Below are 15,765 nucleotides of genomic sequence, written 5' to 3'. Positions count from 1 at the left end.
GCATCTTCAACAAATGGTGCTGGTCTAACTGGATGTCTATATGTAGAAAAATGCAAATAGATCCATACTTATCGCCCTGCACAAAACTGAAGTCCAAGTGGATCAAAGACCTCAACATAAAACCAGACACATTAAATTGATTAGAAGAAAAAGTGGGGAAGAGCCTAGAACTCATTGGCACAGGGGACAACTTCCTGAACAGAACACCAACAGCACAGGCTCTAAGAGCAACAATCAATGAATGGGACCTCATGAAACTAAAAAGCTTCTGTAAAGCAGAGGACACTGTCATTAAAATCAAAAGACAGCCTACAGATTGGGAAAGATTAGGGCGTCTTAAATCTGTTTTTTATGTCTTTGTAGTGTATGTCTGAGTGCATTTGAATGCGTGTCTGGAGGAGTTGCAACTGATCACATATGTAGTTGTTTATGGAGACCAGAAATTAATGGTCGATATTGTCTTCTGTTTCTTTGCATCATCTATTTTGAGACAGGATCTCTCATTGTGCTCAAGAGTCACCAGTTGGCTGTATTGACTGACTGGCACAGGGCTGGGGAGTCTCCTGTCTCCCCTTCCAAGCACCAGGATTTGTACAACTTGTAGCTTTTCAGGGGTGCGTGGCATCTAAATTCAGGTATTCAAGCTTGACTAGCAGGCACTTTATTGGCAACTATCTCTACAGTCCCATAAATCTGACATTGTGATTCTAAGTAGAAAGTCAAGAGAAAGATTAATATAGTGGTCTATATAATGTGTGTATTCAATTAAACACTTTGGTTGCTAAAATTGAAGCCTAATTATAAATGTTAACTTGCAGCAGCATAAATCCTAACCTCAGCAATTTCCTATGGGGTCCGTGTACTCCGCATATGTTTGATAGATGATAGAGAAACAGTGGCTTTGCTCTGATGAACGAGAGGACGCCGACGGCTACTCAGAATCAGTGAAATTTGATGCACGCTCAATGACAGCATCACTTCCTCCCAGTAAGTAGAAAGTGACAGGGTGACACAGGTGGTAGGTTGGGGGGTCTTAAATCAGTAGAGATTTGTTTGTTTGTTTTCTTACAGTTTTCTGTCCCAGAAGTCTTAAATCAAGGTGTCCAAAGGGACACAGGACATTTAAAGGCCGTCTTTCTTTCCAGCTTCTTTCTAGTAGTTTCTGACAACTCTTGGTGGCCCTGGCATTTAGCTGAGTCACTGCCATCTCTGCTTCCTGCTTCAAAAAGATTGGTTATTTTCCTATGAATTGGGTGTTACTTCTCTTCTTATAAAGATGCAACCATTATATCAAAATCAACCTCGCATCTCAAGACACCAATTACACTTGGCTACATCTGCAGTGACCCAGTTCCAATTAAAATTACCTTCATGGGTATCTAGGGCTAACACTTATTCATAACTTGTTGGGAGATAAAATCCCAGTTGAAATAGATGAATCAGATTGTGACAAGAACACAAGAGGAACAATGCCTAGCAGAATCTGGGCTTCAGGTGACAGGACAGAATTGCTTTTCCTTCTACTTATATTTGATGCCCAGATCTGAGGAAAAGGGTAGAGAGGGAAGAGTTAGAGAGGCATTTCAGATGCAGAAAACAGCATATAAAACCTATAGAGATCATACATGAGTTTACACATATGAGTTCAAACATGCATGGAAGACAAACAGGGTTCTTCACATTTAGTCAGCTGAAATACAGCCAATTTCAGCTTGTTTATATCATGGATTGTTCTTTTCATTTTCCATGATTAACTGTTTCTCAAAAGTGAAGAGCAACAGAAGAAGACATCGAAGCGCTGACCATGAGCCTTAGCAGAAACCCACATGAGCAGACATACACAGTCACACCCACACAGACCAACAACAGCAGACACACACACAAGGGCACAAAGAGACACATGCAGACACACACACACACACACACTTTCCACAAAATAAATACATAATCTACCATTTCCCATGTGTATCTGCATAGTCCCACTGGAGTCCACATTGCATTATAGAAATGTCTGTTTTATGCAAATGCATGTCAAAGACAAAAGTATAGTTATTACATCTTGATCTAGCCAAAGGATGGGTTTCATCGATGCATTCCCAGGATTTGTCAAAATATAAATCAATTTTGCTCCATTAAGATAATTGTATGTTTTACTCAAATCATGTGAGATATACAAATGTAGAATCATATATAATCATGATATATTGTTTGTTCAACAAGCACCTTAAGCCCCGAACCTTAGTCCCAGAACGAATTACAAAGCTTAAATCATGGCTTTTAATAATAGGCTCAAATTTTGTTCTGTTTGCTTTTACTTTGTTTTAGATCCTAAAAATGGCTCCTCCCTTCACGAGAAACTGAAGTCCTTCAAAGCTGCCCTCGTTGCTCTCTACCTTCTTGTGTTTGCCATTCTCATACCTGTCATTGGGATACTGGCAGGTACTGTATTCCAGGGCTCTGAAACCTTGTTCATTTGCTTATTATAAAACCAGAACTATGGAAGCTTTTATGTGGAAGATTCATAGAGAAACTGTACATGCAGAACTTTCCTCAGTTTCAACAAAGCCAATCAAAACAGATTCTGTAATGTTAAGTACAAACAATCTTTCAATTTTTCAAATAGAATGTAAAAAAGTAAAATAAAAATATTGACATAAAGAAAGCTTTCTACATTAACATCTCTTCCTCCCTCTCTCTCTTTCTCCTCTCTCTAACGCCTTCCTTCTCCCCTTCCCTTTTCTTATAATCATTATATATTATTTAGTGTTTATTTTATTGTTTTTGTACGTCTATTGATTAGATAGATGATAGATAGATAGTGTAAATTTATAAAGACAACCACTGGGTTCATTTAGTGCTGCTCAAATATGTATGTATTTAGGTCTGACCCCTTGAGATTGGATAACATGTCTGGGAACTCATCCCTGAAGTGGATTGATTCTTCACCAGAAGCCATTATTTGCATATCTCTAGCTCATCTTCCAGTGGTAGGGCCTTGTGAGATTTTTTTCCATCTATACTGAAATGTCAACTGGTGTGTCATTTGTCAGGTCTACTTTAGGTGATCACATTGTTGACATTTCATTTGTGCAATTCCAAGACACGCATAGACACAATCTCTCAGTAGATTCCTTGGTCCTCTAACCCTCACAGTCTTTCTGCCACGTCTTCTGTGATGTGAACTGAATCTTAGATGTACAAATTGTGTTGTCAGGGTATCAATTTGGGATAGGTATACCATAGCTAGTTGTTCTCTACATTTTGGCTGGTTGTGAATTTCAGTTCTCCTGGGAAAAATCACTGATAATGGTAGAGTATTACATAGGTAAGTATTCAGAATGCAGTTAGAAATTTTACTGGTGTAGAAAATGTGGTAGGTTCTCTGGTATAGCTTTGTATTACTAGAAATCATGAACAGGAGAGAATATTATCACCTCAAGAGGGAAAATTTTATTTCAATTGTGTGTGGCTATGTGTGTATGCATGCTTGTAATATTAAAAAGCACATAAAAATAATAATAATAAAGTTAAAAAAGCACATAAAGTAATGCATGGATGGCATATTCATTTAGATCATTTTTAATTTCTTTCAAAATTTTACATATAACTTGTACATGCACTGTTAGACATGACTGAGATAAGGGTCTCTTCTTACTTCTGTAAATGCTAATGCATTGGAATTTTACACTGCAGCTGCTTATTGCTGTTACATGTAAATGTAATTGAATTCTTTTTTTAACATTTTTATTATTATCATTTATTACAATTTATTCAATTTGTATCCCGGCTGTGGCCCCCTCCCTCATCTCCTCACAATCCTAGCCTCTCTCCTTCTGCTCCTCTTATGCCCTTTCCCTAGGCCACTGATAGAGGAGGTCCTCCTCCCCTTCTACCTGACCCTAGCCTATCAGGTCTCACCAGGACTGGCTGCATTGTCTTTCTCTGTGGCCTGGCAAGGCTGCTCCCCACAGAGACAGGTAATCAGAGACCCTGCCACTGAGTTCATGTCAGAGACAGGCCTGCTTCCCTTCCTAGGGACCCCATTTGGAGACTGAGTCCATGGGCTACATCTGAGCTGGCATTTTAGGTCCTCTCCATGTATTGTCCTTGGTTGGGGTATCAGTCTCTGCAGGGCCCCCAGGACTACTCATTACTCAGGGTTTTTTGTTTGTTTGTTTGTTTTTGTTTTTGTTTTGTTTTGTTTGTGGGCTCTGTCAGTCTTCTTTTGGAGCTCCTGTCCCCTCCAGGTCTTTCTATCTCCCCTTTCTTTCATAAGATTCCCTGCACTCTGCCCAAAGTTTGGCTATGAGTCTCAGCCTCTGCTTCCATACCTCAATCAGTAGAGTCTTTCAGAGGCTGGCTGTGGTAGGCTCCTGTCTTCTAATGCTTCCAATGTCTATCATGTTGTCTTTCTGAACAAGGATTGAGCATCTTTCCTTTGGTCTTCCTTGCTGTTTAGTTTCTTTAGGACTATAGATTTTAGTATGCTTATCTTATATTTATATGGCTAATATCCACTTATGAGTAAGTACATACCATTTGTGTCTTTCTGCTTCTGGGCTACCTCACTCAATATGATGTAATTGAATTTTTATATTAAACTTTCTTCAATCTATTTTAAAAATAAGAAGAAAGTGCTGATAAAATTCAGACTAGTTTAAAGCATATTTTTCTCGAAAGTTTTGTACTCTTCTGTTGATGGACAACATCACTCCTAAAATTCCAGTTATTAAATGATAAAAATGTCCTCTAAAACAGAGTGAAGTTAACTATGGTTCTTTAGCATATCTTCAGTGCCTTCTAAATTTTGTGTAGAAAAACTAATATTATGTTCCTGAAGTACTTGCCAATGTGGAAACAATTATGGTCGTTTATACTAACAATGTCTATTTCAGAATAACATGACTCTTTATCAGACAGCTTTACATTTCAAGTACAGAAAGCAGATAGTAATATCACATTTTTAAATCATGATTATATCTAGTTAATATGTTTCATGTACTGCTATAATCTAATCATATCCTAACAATAACATAGAGAAATTTGTTGGGATTTTTTAGAAAATGATATGATATGCTTCTTGGGTTCTATGTGATGTCCTATGGAAAATTTTTCTCCAAGAAGTCTGCTTGAACTGGGAATAATGGTTTCAAAAGAATTTTTTCCTGGATATATGGTATCCCTTTTCCCACAATAGCTTTAAATTTGCTTGTAGCTAAAAATGACCTTGAATATCTGATCTCCCTGCCTCTCTCTGAGTGCTGAGGTTAGGGCACCAACACATTTAGTTTACCCGGTACCAGAATTGAACTCGGTGCAACCTGCATCCTAGGAAAGTACCCTACCAACTGAGATATCGCGGATTTTAATCGATATTCAGATTAATTACTCTTGCCATTCTCCCTTGCTCTATGCTTCCCCCAAATATATTTGCTATATGTTTCATCAAGAGAAAGGTTTAGGAAAACTTCATTCGCACATGCAATGTTCACACTAATCTACCTAAGAAAATGATCCTGAATAGAAAAGCTAAGAAAATCAACAACAGTGTAAATGTAACTATCCTTCTAACATTTTACATCAGTTACATTTTATTCTGTTACATCCTTTACTATGCCCAAACCCTGAACTATAAACTTTCAACATATTATCTTAATACATCTTTACAATCACCCTTTCAGCAGACACTATAATTATCTTCATTATCCACATCAGGAAACTGAAACTCCTTGGTAATGGAGCATGTGTTTCCATCTATGTCTTTTGTATCCTAATCTCTCTTGTCTGCTGTTTACCAGTGTAATTTGGTTATTATAATAAAACATGATTGCCTAGAAAAAAAACATGAAAATAGAATTGTCATGGTGTAAGCCAAGAGAATATTTTCTTTTTTTTTTTCAAAAGCTCCTGTTTTAGCCATTACAACAGTGAAAACAAAAATCCAAACATAATAATCAAAGTAAACAATGAAAAAATGACAGCTATTGAGTAAAGGGAATGGACGTTTCTAACAATGTAGATTCCACGTGAGCAATATTATCTACCTGTTCTCCATGCTTGTCTGCACTATGAAATGCATACTTGAATTATGTGTTCTTTCATGGGGTCATCAACTATACACCATTTAGAATTTAGGGATATTTAATCTCTTTTATGTAAACCATCGTCTACAGAATCTATCTCAAGTACCATGGGCTCGGATAGGCCCTGATCAAGAGAGACAAGATCCTGAAAAATATCCAGGTTTGTAATCAAGTTCAAAGCTTTTCAGATATTAGGAAATATTATCAAGTCAAACATTTGCTCTGGGATTGGCAATAATTGATCTGTGGCTGTTTCCTAAAATTACAGTAAGTACCTATTTAGACAAACAGGATACGGAATGTTCCAATCTTATAAATTAATTCCAGTTCCAAATTTGCCAGAATTTTAAGCAGAACTCATTGTCACTGGCATGTACTCATAAGACATAATTGTTAGTGTATTTATAACTATTAGTACCAGATTACAAAGTCTTTCAAAGAAGAACTAAAACTGATTGTGTATACAGGCATGGTATCAAAATAGTACAAATGTAGATTGCTGAAAATTAAGGCACAACATGTGAGTTTATAGCTGAAGTAGAATGAACATAAAGCATTTCAAATTTAAAGTAGCTATATGTGAAAAGTTGTTTAATTATTTTTGTGGCATACTTTATATTATGTCTTTCTTAAAGAAAGTGAAGTATTACTGACAAAAATAACATCATAAGACGGAAGGAGGACAAGAATATATGTTATAGAAATGGTGTGTATAAATTGCTACATTTAAATATAAGAAATCTCTTCTCAAAATAATATAAATGTTGGCTAGACATTACTAAGAGGAAAGAGTAAACCTGATTTGTAGAATCAAATATCACTAGCTCCCTAGATATTTGCATATGCTATAAAAGTTTGATTTCTTTCAATATAAAATAGAGACATTGCAGAATGTCATCTCTTCTGAAAAAAAAAAAGAAAAAGAAACGAACTACTGAAAATATAAACGCTGACATTATTTTTTAATTTTACTTTTGAGAATATAAAATCATTGGACGTTTAACATTTTCCTTTCCCTTTACATCCTCCAAACACTCTCCTACTTCTCCTTCAGATGAACAGTAGTCTCCTTGTCATTATTGTTGTATGCACATGTATTTATATATATTCATGTATACTCTCAAACTATAAGGAATATATTTCTAAAATATGACCTGCTTAATCTGTATGTTACTTGTATGCATGTGTTTGGCATTGTCTGTTTGACCCTGGAAGAATAATTGGTGTGCTCACCCTTGGGGAAGACCGCCTCTTCAGCTCCCAGGTGTCTCATTTTTAGCTGCCAATAGCTCTTTGTGTAAGCTTTAGGCCCTGTGGGCTTCCCCCCAACACACACACTTTGATATGTCTGTTGGTGGTGCCCTTGTGGCATTCTTTATCTATCTATATTGTAAGGTGGTAATCTCTACTTTTAAACTTTTACTTATCTACTTAATTTGCTTAGATAGTTTGGTCAGTGCCTTACTTTCCTATTGCTGTGATAAGACACAGTAACTAAGGTAAATTATAAAAGAAAGCATTAATTTGAAGACTGCAGTTTCAGAGGGCTGGAGTCCATGACCATTGTGGAGAAGAGCATGGGAGGAAGAAGGCAGACATGGCTCTGAGAACTCACATCTTGAAACACAGTTATGATTGTGCTTTCCAGCAAGCACAATATAGCTAAGTGCTCCAGCACTCAAATTATCTATTTCTAAATAAAGTTGAAGTTATTTTCATTTATGATTTTTTAAAAGAAAATCAAACTTTTTTCTTTTTTTTTAATTTTTATTTAACTTTTATTAATTACACTTTATTCATTTTGTATCTCTCCATAAGCCCCTCCCTCCTCCCCTCCCGGTCCCACCCTTCCCCCCCTTTCTGTATGCATGCCGCTCCCCAAGTCCACTGATAGGGGAGGTCCTCCTCTCCTTCTTTCTGATCTTAGTCTATCAGTTCTCCTCAGAAGTGGCTGCATTGTCAGGGTTCTAGGTTATCTCCATGAATAGTCCTTGGTTGGAGTATGAGTTCCTGGGAAGTTTCCTGTTTTAATAGCCATTTTAACACAGGTGAATTTGGAAATGAATATGTTAATGAGAGCAAGAAAGAGAATGCCTTGAACAATTTGTATGTTAGTATTCCTATGAGTTACTTTTCTGCAAATTCCTATTAGATGTGTCTGTTGACATGAAAATCAACTGTCCAGAGGATAGAGGGTACTACTGAGTGGGGAGGCTTCTTTCCAGAGAAGGTTTAGGTTACATAGGTTTATAGATTTGTCAAAGATTTTGCTGATTATAGGACGTCAAATATAAAGCTAGTGAAAAATCCATGTGTCTGGCATTTACGATTAAGAAAACAAGGAATAGTTATGTTTTTAAAATTAGTACAACCTTCACTCTCAACTCATGTCTACCTTGTCAAATTAAAATCATAGTTCAAATTACCTTTTTCAAAATCAAATCTCTTTTATATGTGATGATGAACATTTGTTTAACTATATAAAATAAAGCTTGTTTTCAAGTAAAATTCTATGGTGAAGCAAGAAAGGCATAGGTCTAATAAAATAAAGTAGAAACTGCTTGTTTATGGACACAACCTACCGCAAGAATGGTTTTATATTATATAATACACAAATTGATTTAGTATATTTTATTAAACAATGTTAAATAATATGTTTATAATATTTGTAGTTAATAGATAATAATTTATAATTGTAATGTAATTAATCATTATCATGAATGAAGATAACACACACATCAATCCTGAAACATCAAATGTTTATTAATCTCAGTTAATAGTTTATATAGTTTTTATATATTTATTTGTTATTAATAATAGTACTAATATTCTATTTACAAAGTTGGTAAAATAGAAACATGAAATTAGTAACTAGTCCACCAACACTTCTCATAAAAGGCAGAGTCAGATATGTTAATCCAAGCTATTCCACTCAAATATTTTGTGTCTTAACTGCTGGTTAAGTGAAGCAGTGTTCATTATGGTGTAATTCTGAAACAATTTTTCATTTGCTGTTTATTTAAGTTTCTTATTCTTAAAGACAAAAATCTCTTTCTTGCCTGTTTTCTTTGGTTAAATTTAAAATTATATTTTAATTACAACATTTCTCATTTTCCTTTTCTACCTCCAAACCTTCCTACATCCTTGCTTTCCTTCAAATCCTGGTCTCTTTTTTCATCAGTTGTTCTTGCATACATATATGCATTTGTGTGTGTGTGTGTGTGTATTCATAATGTAACCTGTTGCACCTATATAAAATTACTTGTATGTATGTTTTCAGGTCTGATCATTTGGCAATGGAAAAACAATTATTGTGTTGTTGTTGTTGTTGTTGTTTTTCCTGGAAACGGGCACTTGTCCTAATCCCAGCTTTCCTCAGTTTCCTGTAGTTTTTTGTGTAGGACTGGAGCCTTGTGGGGTTTTTGCTGTGCAGTTGGTATGTTTTTTGGTGTTGTCTTTGTGGCATTCTTTATCTAGCTATATTATCATAAAGTCATCTTTATTTTTAAATTGTAGTTATTTAATTTACTTATTTACTTTGTGTCATCTTTGTTCAGCGCATGGTTGGGAAGTCACATGGGTAGGACTTTACAGGTGTATTGTCTATCTGATGCTACTAGGAGACCCAGGTAGGCAAAAGTCCCTAATCTTCTGGTTCTTATTAATTTTACACTTACTTTTTTGCAATGTTCCTTGAGCCTTAAGTGTGAGAGTGTTTTGTAAAAATATCCATTGGCACTGAGGCTATCTACTTATGAATAATAATTGATTGTGTTTTCCTGAAGTGGTCTCTGTTTGTTCCAAAGAGATGATTCCTTGATAAGGGATGAATTTCTCTTCCTAACTGTTCACATGACGTTTCACACCTTTGGTGCTCAATAAACAAAACATTAAATTGATGACTGCATAAAGCCTTGGTTCTCCTTCTGAATTTAGTAAATATGATGATTTGTGGGGAGTAAATATACTTATAATCCCACTTTATTGATGGATTAAGAAATATAGAATTACTGACATGCAAAAACTGTGGTCCCTGTCGTAGATAATATCAATTTCTTGTCATTGATACATTACTAAATTCAATAAGCTAACATCACAGAAGAATAAACACAGAGATATAACTTATTTTTTTTCATTGAAGAACCTATAACACTTATTGTTAATATAAATAATAATTACCAGACATTTCTTTCCCCGAAGGTGGTAGCTGCAAGGATTCTCTAAGATATTCTTTCATGTATAATTCACTTTGTAATTAGTAGAATTTTCATTGATGCAAGCTGTCTGTGCTGAGATCTAAATTTTTATTCCACTTAGCCTAAGCCTCTATTGAAACAGATAGCACTTTTACATGGTCCAAGGAGTAGAGTCCAATATATTTCAGTAGTTAGAATTATCTCTAAGTGTCAAAGAAAATGCAATGGCCAAGAAGACTAATAAGTACCAAATCAAAAGAAATAATCTATACTAGGATAAATACCAACATAAAAAGGGTTAAAGAGACTGATTTGTAATAACATACTGAGTCTGATCAATGTAAAATAAATTCTTAATTTAGGCTGGCATTAAACAGACTTTCATAGAATGGAGTGTAGAGACAAAAAAAAAAAGGAGTGATGAGCACAAAAAGATATAGGCTATGATTTGACTTATTTTTATTTGAATATTCAGCTCACCTTATGAATTGGGAAATGAAGAACTGCCTAGTTGGATCAATTAACACAAGTGATACATCTCAAAGTCCGATTGGAAAAGAAAACACCAGTGGAGTTGAAATGAGATTTACAGTTGTCATGGAACACATGAAGGACATGGAAGAGAAAATCCAAAGCATTTCAGAGTCAAGAGACAGCCTTGTGGATGCAGAACGCTTCCAGAATTTCAGCATGATAACCAACCAAAGACTTGATGATATTCTTATGCAGTTAAATTCCTTGATTTCATCAGTCCAGGAACATGGGAACTCACTAGATGAAATCTCCAAGTCCTTGCAGACTCTCAATACCACACTGCTTGAAGTCCAGCTCCGTACAGAAACAGTGAATCTCAAAGTCATTGAGTTTACAGTCAAGCAACAGGAGGTAAGCATCTCAGAACACAGCAGCATGGTGGTATTCTGTAACTAAAATAATCCAGATTCTATTTCCTTAGGCAGTTCAGCAAAGCAGAATGCATAAACCTTTTTCTACCTCATCTACTTACCTCTCCTCTTCTGGCACTTCAGTAAAAGGTCTCTATAGAGTTAACTAGTGCCCTTACCAGTCGTCCAGAGGAAGTAAACTATTTTCCACTGGATCTAGAATATTAAGGTGGTTTTATACTATAAATAATATTTATTGCCTTGTTACACTGTGCCAATTATAAGATTTAGATTACCGAGCATATGTGGAGAGGTGAATCCCTATGTGTGAATTTTATGATCAATTTAATATTCCTTCACCATCAAAGTAATATAAAATTTATTTACATGGATGTATTACAAAGTAAAATTTTAAGATAATTTATTTTGCAATTTCTAGAAGTTATGCACAAGTTTTATCCCACTGACAGCTACAATTAAAATTGGAATAACATAAACACATTTTTAGCATGAGTTCTTTGTAGGATAACAATGTACACCTATAATCATCATAAGACTGATTATGTATTAAGTGTTCCACTTCTGTTCAAGCTATGGCATGCATTAGCCATCAAAACACACAGCCACACAAAAAGCAGTACCTTAATCAGATCACGTATCCATCCCTTGTACGACTGTCAAGAAAAATATACTTTAGAAAAGTTGTCAGTAAAGATCCCTTGTAGGTAAGATGAAAAAAACTTAGACCAAAGAGACTATGTGAAGTGTGAAATGACTCAGTTCAGAAGCAACTACTTGAGGCACACAGACATATGAACAAAGATTAAAATCTGATAAATATTTATTTATGAAACTAGTTTGTGGATTAAACTTGGCCCATGTACTATAATTTATGACCTCCATTCTAGATTATTTTATCGTTAATCTTTCATAAGATCAGGATTAATTTTTTCCTCCTGAAAAAGAAATTAAGAACAAAAGGAAAATAAAAAACTTAAAAAACCCAAACAGTTGTTTTATAATTTTATATTTTGAGTAATTCCATTTATTTCTTTTCATAAGAAATAAGTATTTGGCTAAAACTTCACTACCTGTGTTAAAAAATCTGCATATTATAAAATATATAAGACATGGAATCTTTATATGAAAACTATTTCTCATCAAACAATATCAGAATTATTGGAGTAGATTTTCCTTGTACAAGATTATTCTTCAAAGTCATAGATGGCTTCTTTTTTTTTCAGTAATTGTTGAGTTTAAAGTAGAGCAGGGAGGGTTTGTATGTAATACAGGGAAGGGCAAAACACAATTGCAATCTTAAAAATAAAAGATGAACAAAATTTCCTCTTAATGAAGTTATTTTCCAGATTAGATATTGTTTGTTTGAAGAACTAGCTTGGTGGTACAGTTCTAGGAGAGCAGACGAGATTCTGGGTTCAGTCCTGGGTTCAACCCAACAATACAAAACAAACAAGCAAGTAAGCAAACAGAACATTATTACAATAGTAAGTACTTTTTTAATTAATTTTTTATTTTTATATTAATTACATTTTATTTACTTTGTATCTCAGCTGTAGCCCCCTCTCTCATTCCCTCCCAATCCCACCCAACTTCCCTCATCTGCTCCCTGCTGTTCTGTCAGTCCACTGAGAGGGGAGGTCCTCTTCCCAATCCATCTGACCCTATCCTATCAGGTCTCATCAGGTCTCTCTGCAATGTCCTCATCTGTGGCCTAGCAAGGCTGTTCCTTCCTTGGTGGGGGCGGGGGGGTGACAAAGAGCCAGCCACTGAGTTCATGCCATACGCAGTCCCTGTTCCCATTACTAGGGAACACTTGGGTACTGAGCTGCCATGCGCTACGTCTGTGCAGGGATTCTAGGTTATATCCATATATGGTCCTTGGTTGGAGAATCAATCTCAGAAAAGACCCCTGTATCCAGGTATAATTTAATTTTATTTTGAGATCAAAGTTTAATTATTAGATTTCTCCTTTACTTTCCTCTCTTCAAGCCATTTATATCCTTACCTCCTCACTTTCAAATCCATGCCCCCCTTTTCACTAATTTTTGTTGCATGCATATATGTTTATTCATATGGATTCCTAAATATAACCTATTCAGTCTTTATAATGTTAACTGTAATTATGTTTTCAGACTGACTATTTGTCTTGCTCAACCAATTGGAGTGCTTTTCCTGGGGAAGACCATCTCTTTTGCTCCCAGCTATCCTCAGTTGAAGACTACACTTCTCAGTGGGCATAAGGATTTTATAAATCATAAGGAAAGTTATAGTTCATATGAGGACCCTATAGACCATATAAGGACTTTGTAGATTGTTGTTCGTGATTTTGCTTGTTTGATAGGTTAGTGTGTCCTCTGATAACCATGATTTCATTAGCATTGAGTTGTTAAGTAGGTTTCCAGTATGGGGAAAGGTCTTTTAAAAGTTGAGAGATAGATCAGTCAATCAACATTGATGGATAAGTGTGAGACTGGAGACTGCACGTATTTCCAGAACCCCCACAAGGTCAGATAAAACAGCAGACATCAATTATCCTCGCACGCCTATAGGTGTGATGGGAAACAGAGACATGAGAGTCTCCACAAACTCACAAACCAGCTATCTTCAAGAGTATCTTTATCAACCAAGATGGAGGGCAATGAATCATACAAAAGTTTGTCTTCTCTCCTCCACATAAGCAATGTGGCAGGTGTACACCACCACACAGAACATATAAACACACATACACACCATATATACATACATACACATGTATCATGCACACACAATTTTTAAAAACATCTTAAATGGATGTCCATTGTAGAACAAAAATTAAATGACTCTACTTGATTAAAGCTATTAAATTATTGACTAAGCATAGACTTATTAAAAAAGAAAGATTTGCATATTTGTAATTTGTAAGTTTTAGTTGTTCCAAAGTTTTTAACTTTAGCATGTTACTCCTTTAATGGCACAGTGGTTTCACCATGGGCAACCTCATCTTAAGTAGCCTGGAGATTCTGCTTCACTTACATTTGACATCCAAAATTATGAATTTCCGTGTTTCCCACATTATTGATTAGTAGCTAAGCATATCACATATGATTGGCTTATCAAGTATTCAGATGAATGGTAGGATTGTAAAAGAAAATGGTAATCAAACATCCAACTATAGGTGTAAGGAACATATACGGGAAAAATAGAGGGATGAAGTATCAGTTGTAAGAGTAGACTTGATTAAGTTGGAGGGAGAGACAGAGAAAAAGGAGTCTTATTTTGTATGGAAGCTGACAGAACAAAATAGGTTCATGGGAGTATGTTGAGGGGCAAAGAATAAAATGGAGGAACAAGACTGACTTGTTTTAGTAATGTGCTAGTTCCAGGGACTGGGCTATGAAGTGAATAAATGAATAAATGAATAAATGAGTTGGGAGTGGGGGGGAGCAAAAACAACAGTAGCATCCAGCTATTATAAATTGTCATGATGAAATTAAAAATATATATACTAACTTATCACCCATTTTAGCAAATGACATTATAACAGCCAAAATATTTCTTACCCTTTGCTTTTTTCTTTACTAAATACTGGATATAATAAAATTTCACAAAAAGAAAAAAAAAAGATAGAATGTCACATGGGTAAAGTATTAAAGCCAGTAGAAATGGGGTGTATGTTTCATGATCTAAAGGGTGGTTTGGGGTTTGGCTAGAGTATACTGTTAACTTGGGGGCAATTACAAAAGGTAATACAAGTACATTATAAATGTTCCAAAGCTGCAGACATTGGAAAGACAATTTCTCACTTAACAGAATTTAGAAATGAATGAGTGAGGGCTAGTATGTGAGTGAATGCTTACATTAATGCACAGAAAAAAATTAAACTTTAAATCATAGTGTTAGGATGATATTCCCCACCAGAGTGAAGGGAGCGTCACAACCGAGGCCTCTCCACGTGGTAGCTGAGCACTCTAATCTGCTGGTCTTGTGCTTGCTATCTTAAAATCTTTATCCCAATGAGAAAATAAGCAAATTTAATGCATGGACAAATCAGAAAAGGCTTTCTAAGAAAAAAGGACATATTAAGGAGCACCACCATACCGCCTGTCGAGGACAGGCCACACATTGATTTGAAAGAGAAACAGTCTTCTCTCTTGTTTACACTCTTTCTCTCTATGAATAATGAATGGTAGGACATGTCTGTAATCTCATCACTGTGAAAGTAGGGAAAGAGAATCAGCAGTTGAAGATCAACCTTAAATAAATAACAGATTTAAAGCCAAGACATATAGGAGATCCTATCCCAAAGAAATATGAAAAAAAGAAAAAAGCAATACACACTGTGTATGTGTATGCAAGCATACATCGATATATAGTGTATTCATAACTAATAAAAATAAACAAGAAAGCATCAGAAGCATAGGCAATAAAATTTGAGAGTAAAATATGATGAAAATGCAACTTGGACATCTTACTGAACCTGAAACCTTTCTTACTAAATTATCACTGAGAATGGTGAGAATGGCCTTAAACTTCATTTGTTACTGTAAAACAGTTTCAGAAAATACAAATGCTTTACCCCAAATACACGGTAAAAAAAAAAAA

The 15,765-nt window shown here is 35.3% G+C and overlaps 1 protein-coding gene across 3 annotated transcripts in view; it reads left to right on the top strand.

The window, feature by feature from the left end:
• Nucleotides 1-15,765, top strand: part of Msr1 (macrophage scavenger receptor 1) — a 64,339-nt gene that overhangs the window by 10,514 nt on the left and 38,060 nt on the right. For all 3 annotated transcript variants that reach the window (XM_055593671.1, XM_055593669.1, XM_055593672.1), the window contains exons 2-4: nucleotides 882-987; nucleotides 2,326-2,439; nucleotides 10,755-11,164. In XM_055593671.1, coding sequence (XP_055449646.1) covers nucleotides 882-987; nucleotides 2,326-2,439; nucleotides 10,755-11,164 — 630 coding nt within the window. The remainder of the gene's footprint in view (nucleotides 1-881; nucleotides 988-2,325; nucleotides 2,440-10,754; nucleotides 11,165-15,765) is intronic.

The sequence above is a fragment of the Psammomys obesus genome, unplaced genomic scaffold, assembly GCF_907164565.1.
Source record: "Psammomys obesus unplaced genomic scaffold, mPsaObe1.curated_primary_1811, whole genome shotgun sequence".
In the NCBI taxonomy this organism is placed as follows: Eukaryota; Metazoa; Chordata; class Mammalia; order Rodentia; family Muridae; genus Psammomys; species Psammomys obesus.
This window is presented reverse-complemented; position numbering and strand designations above follow the sequence as displayed.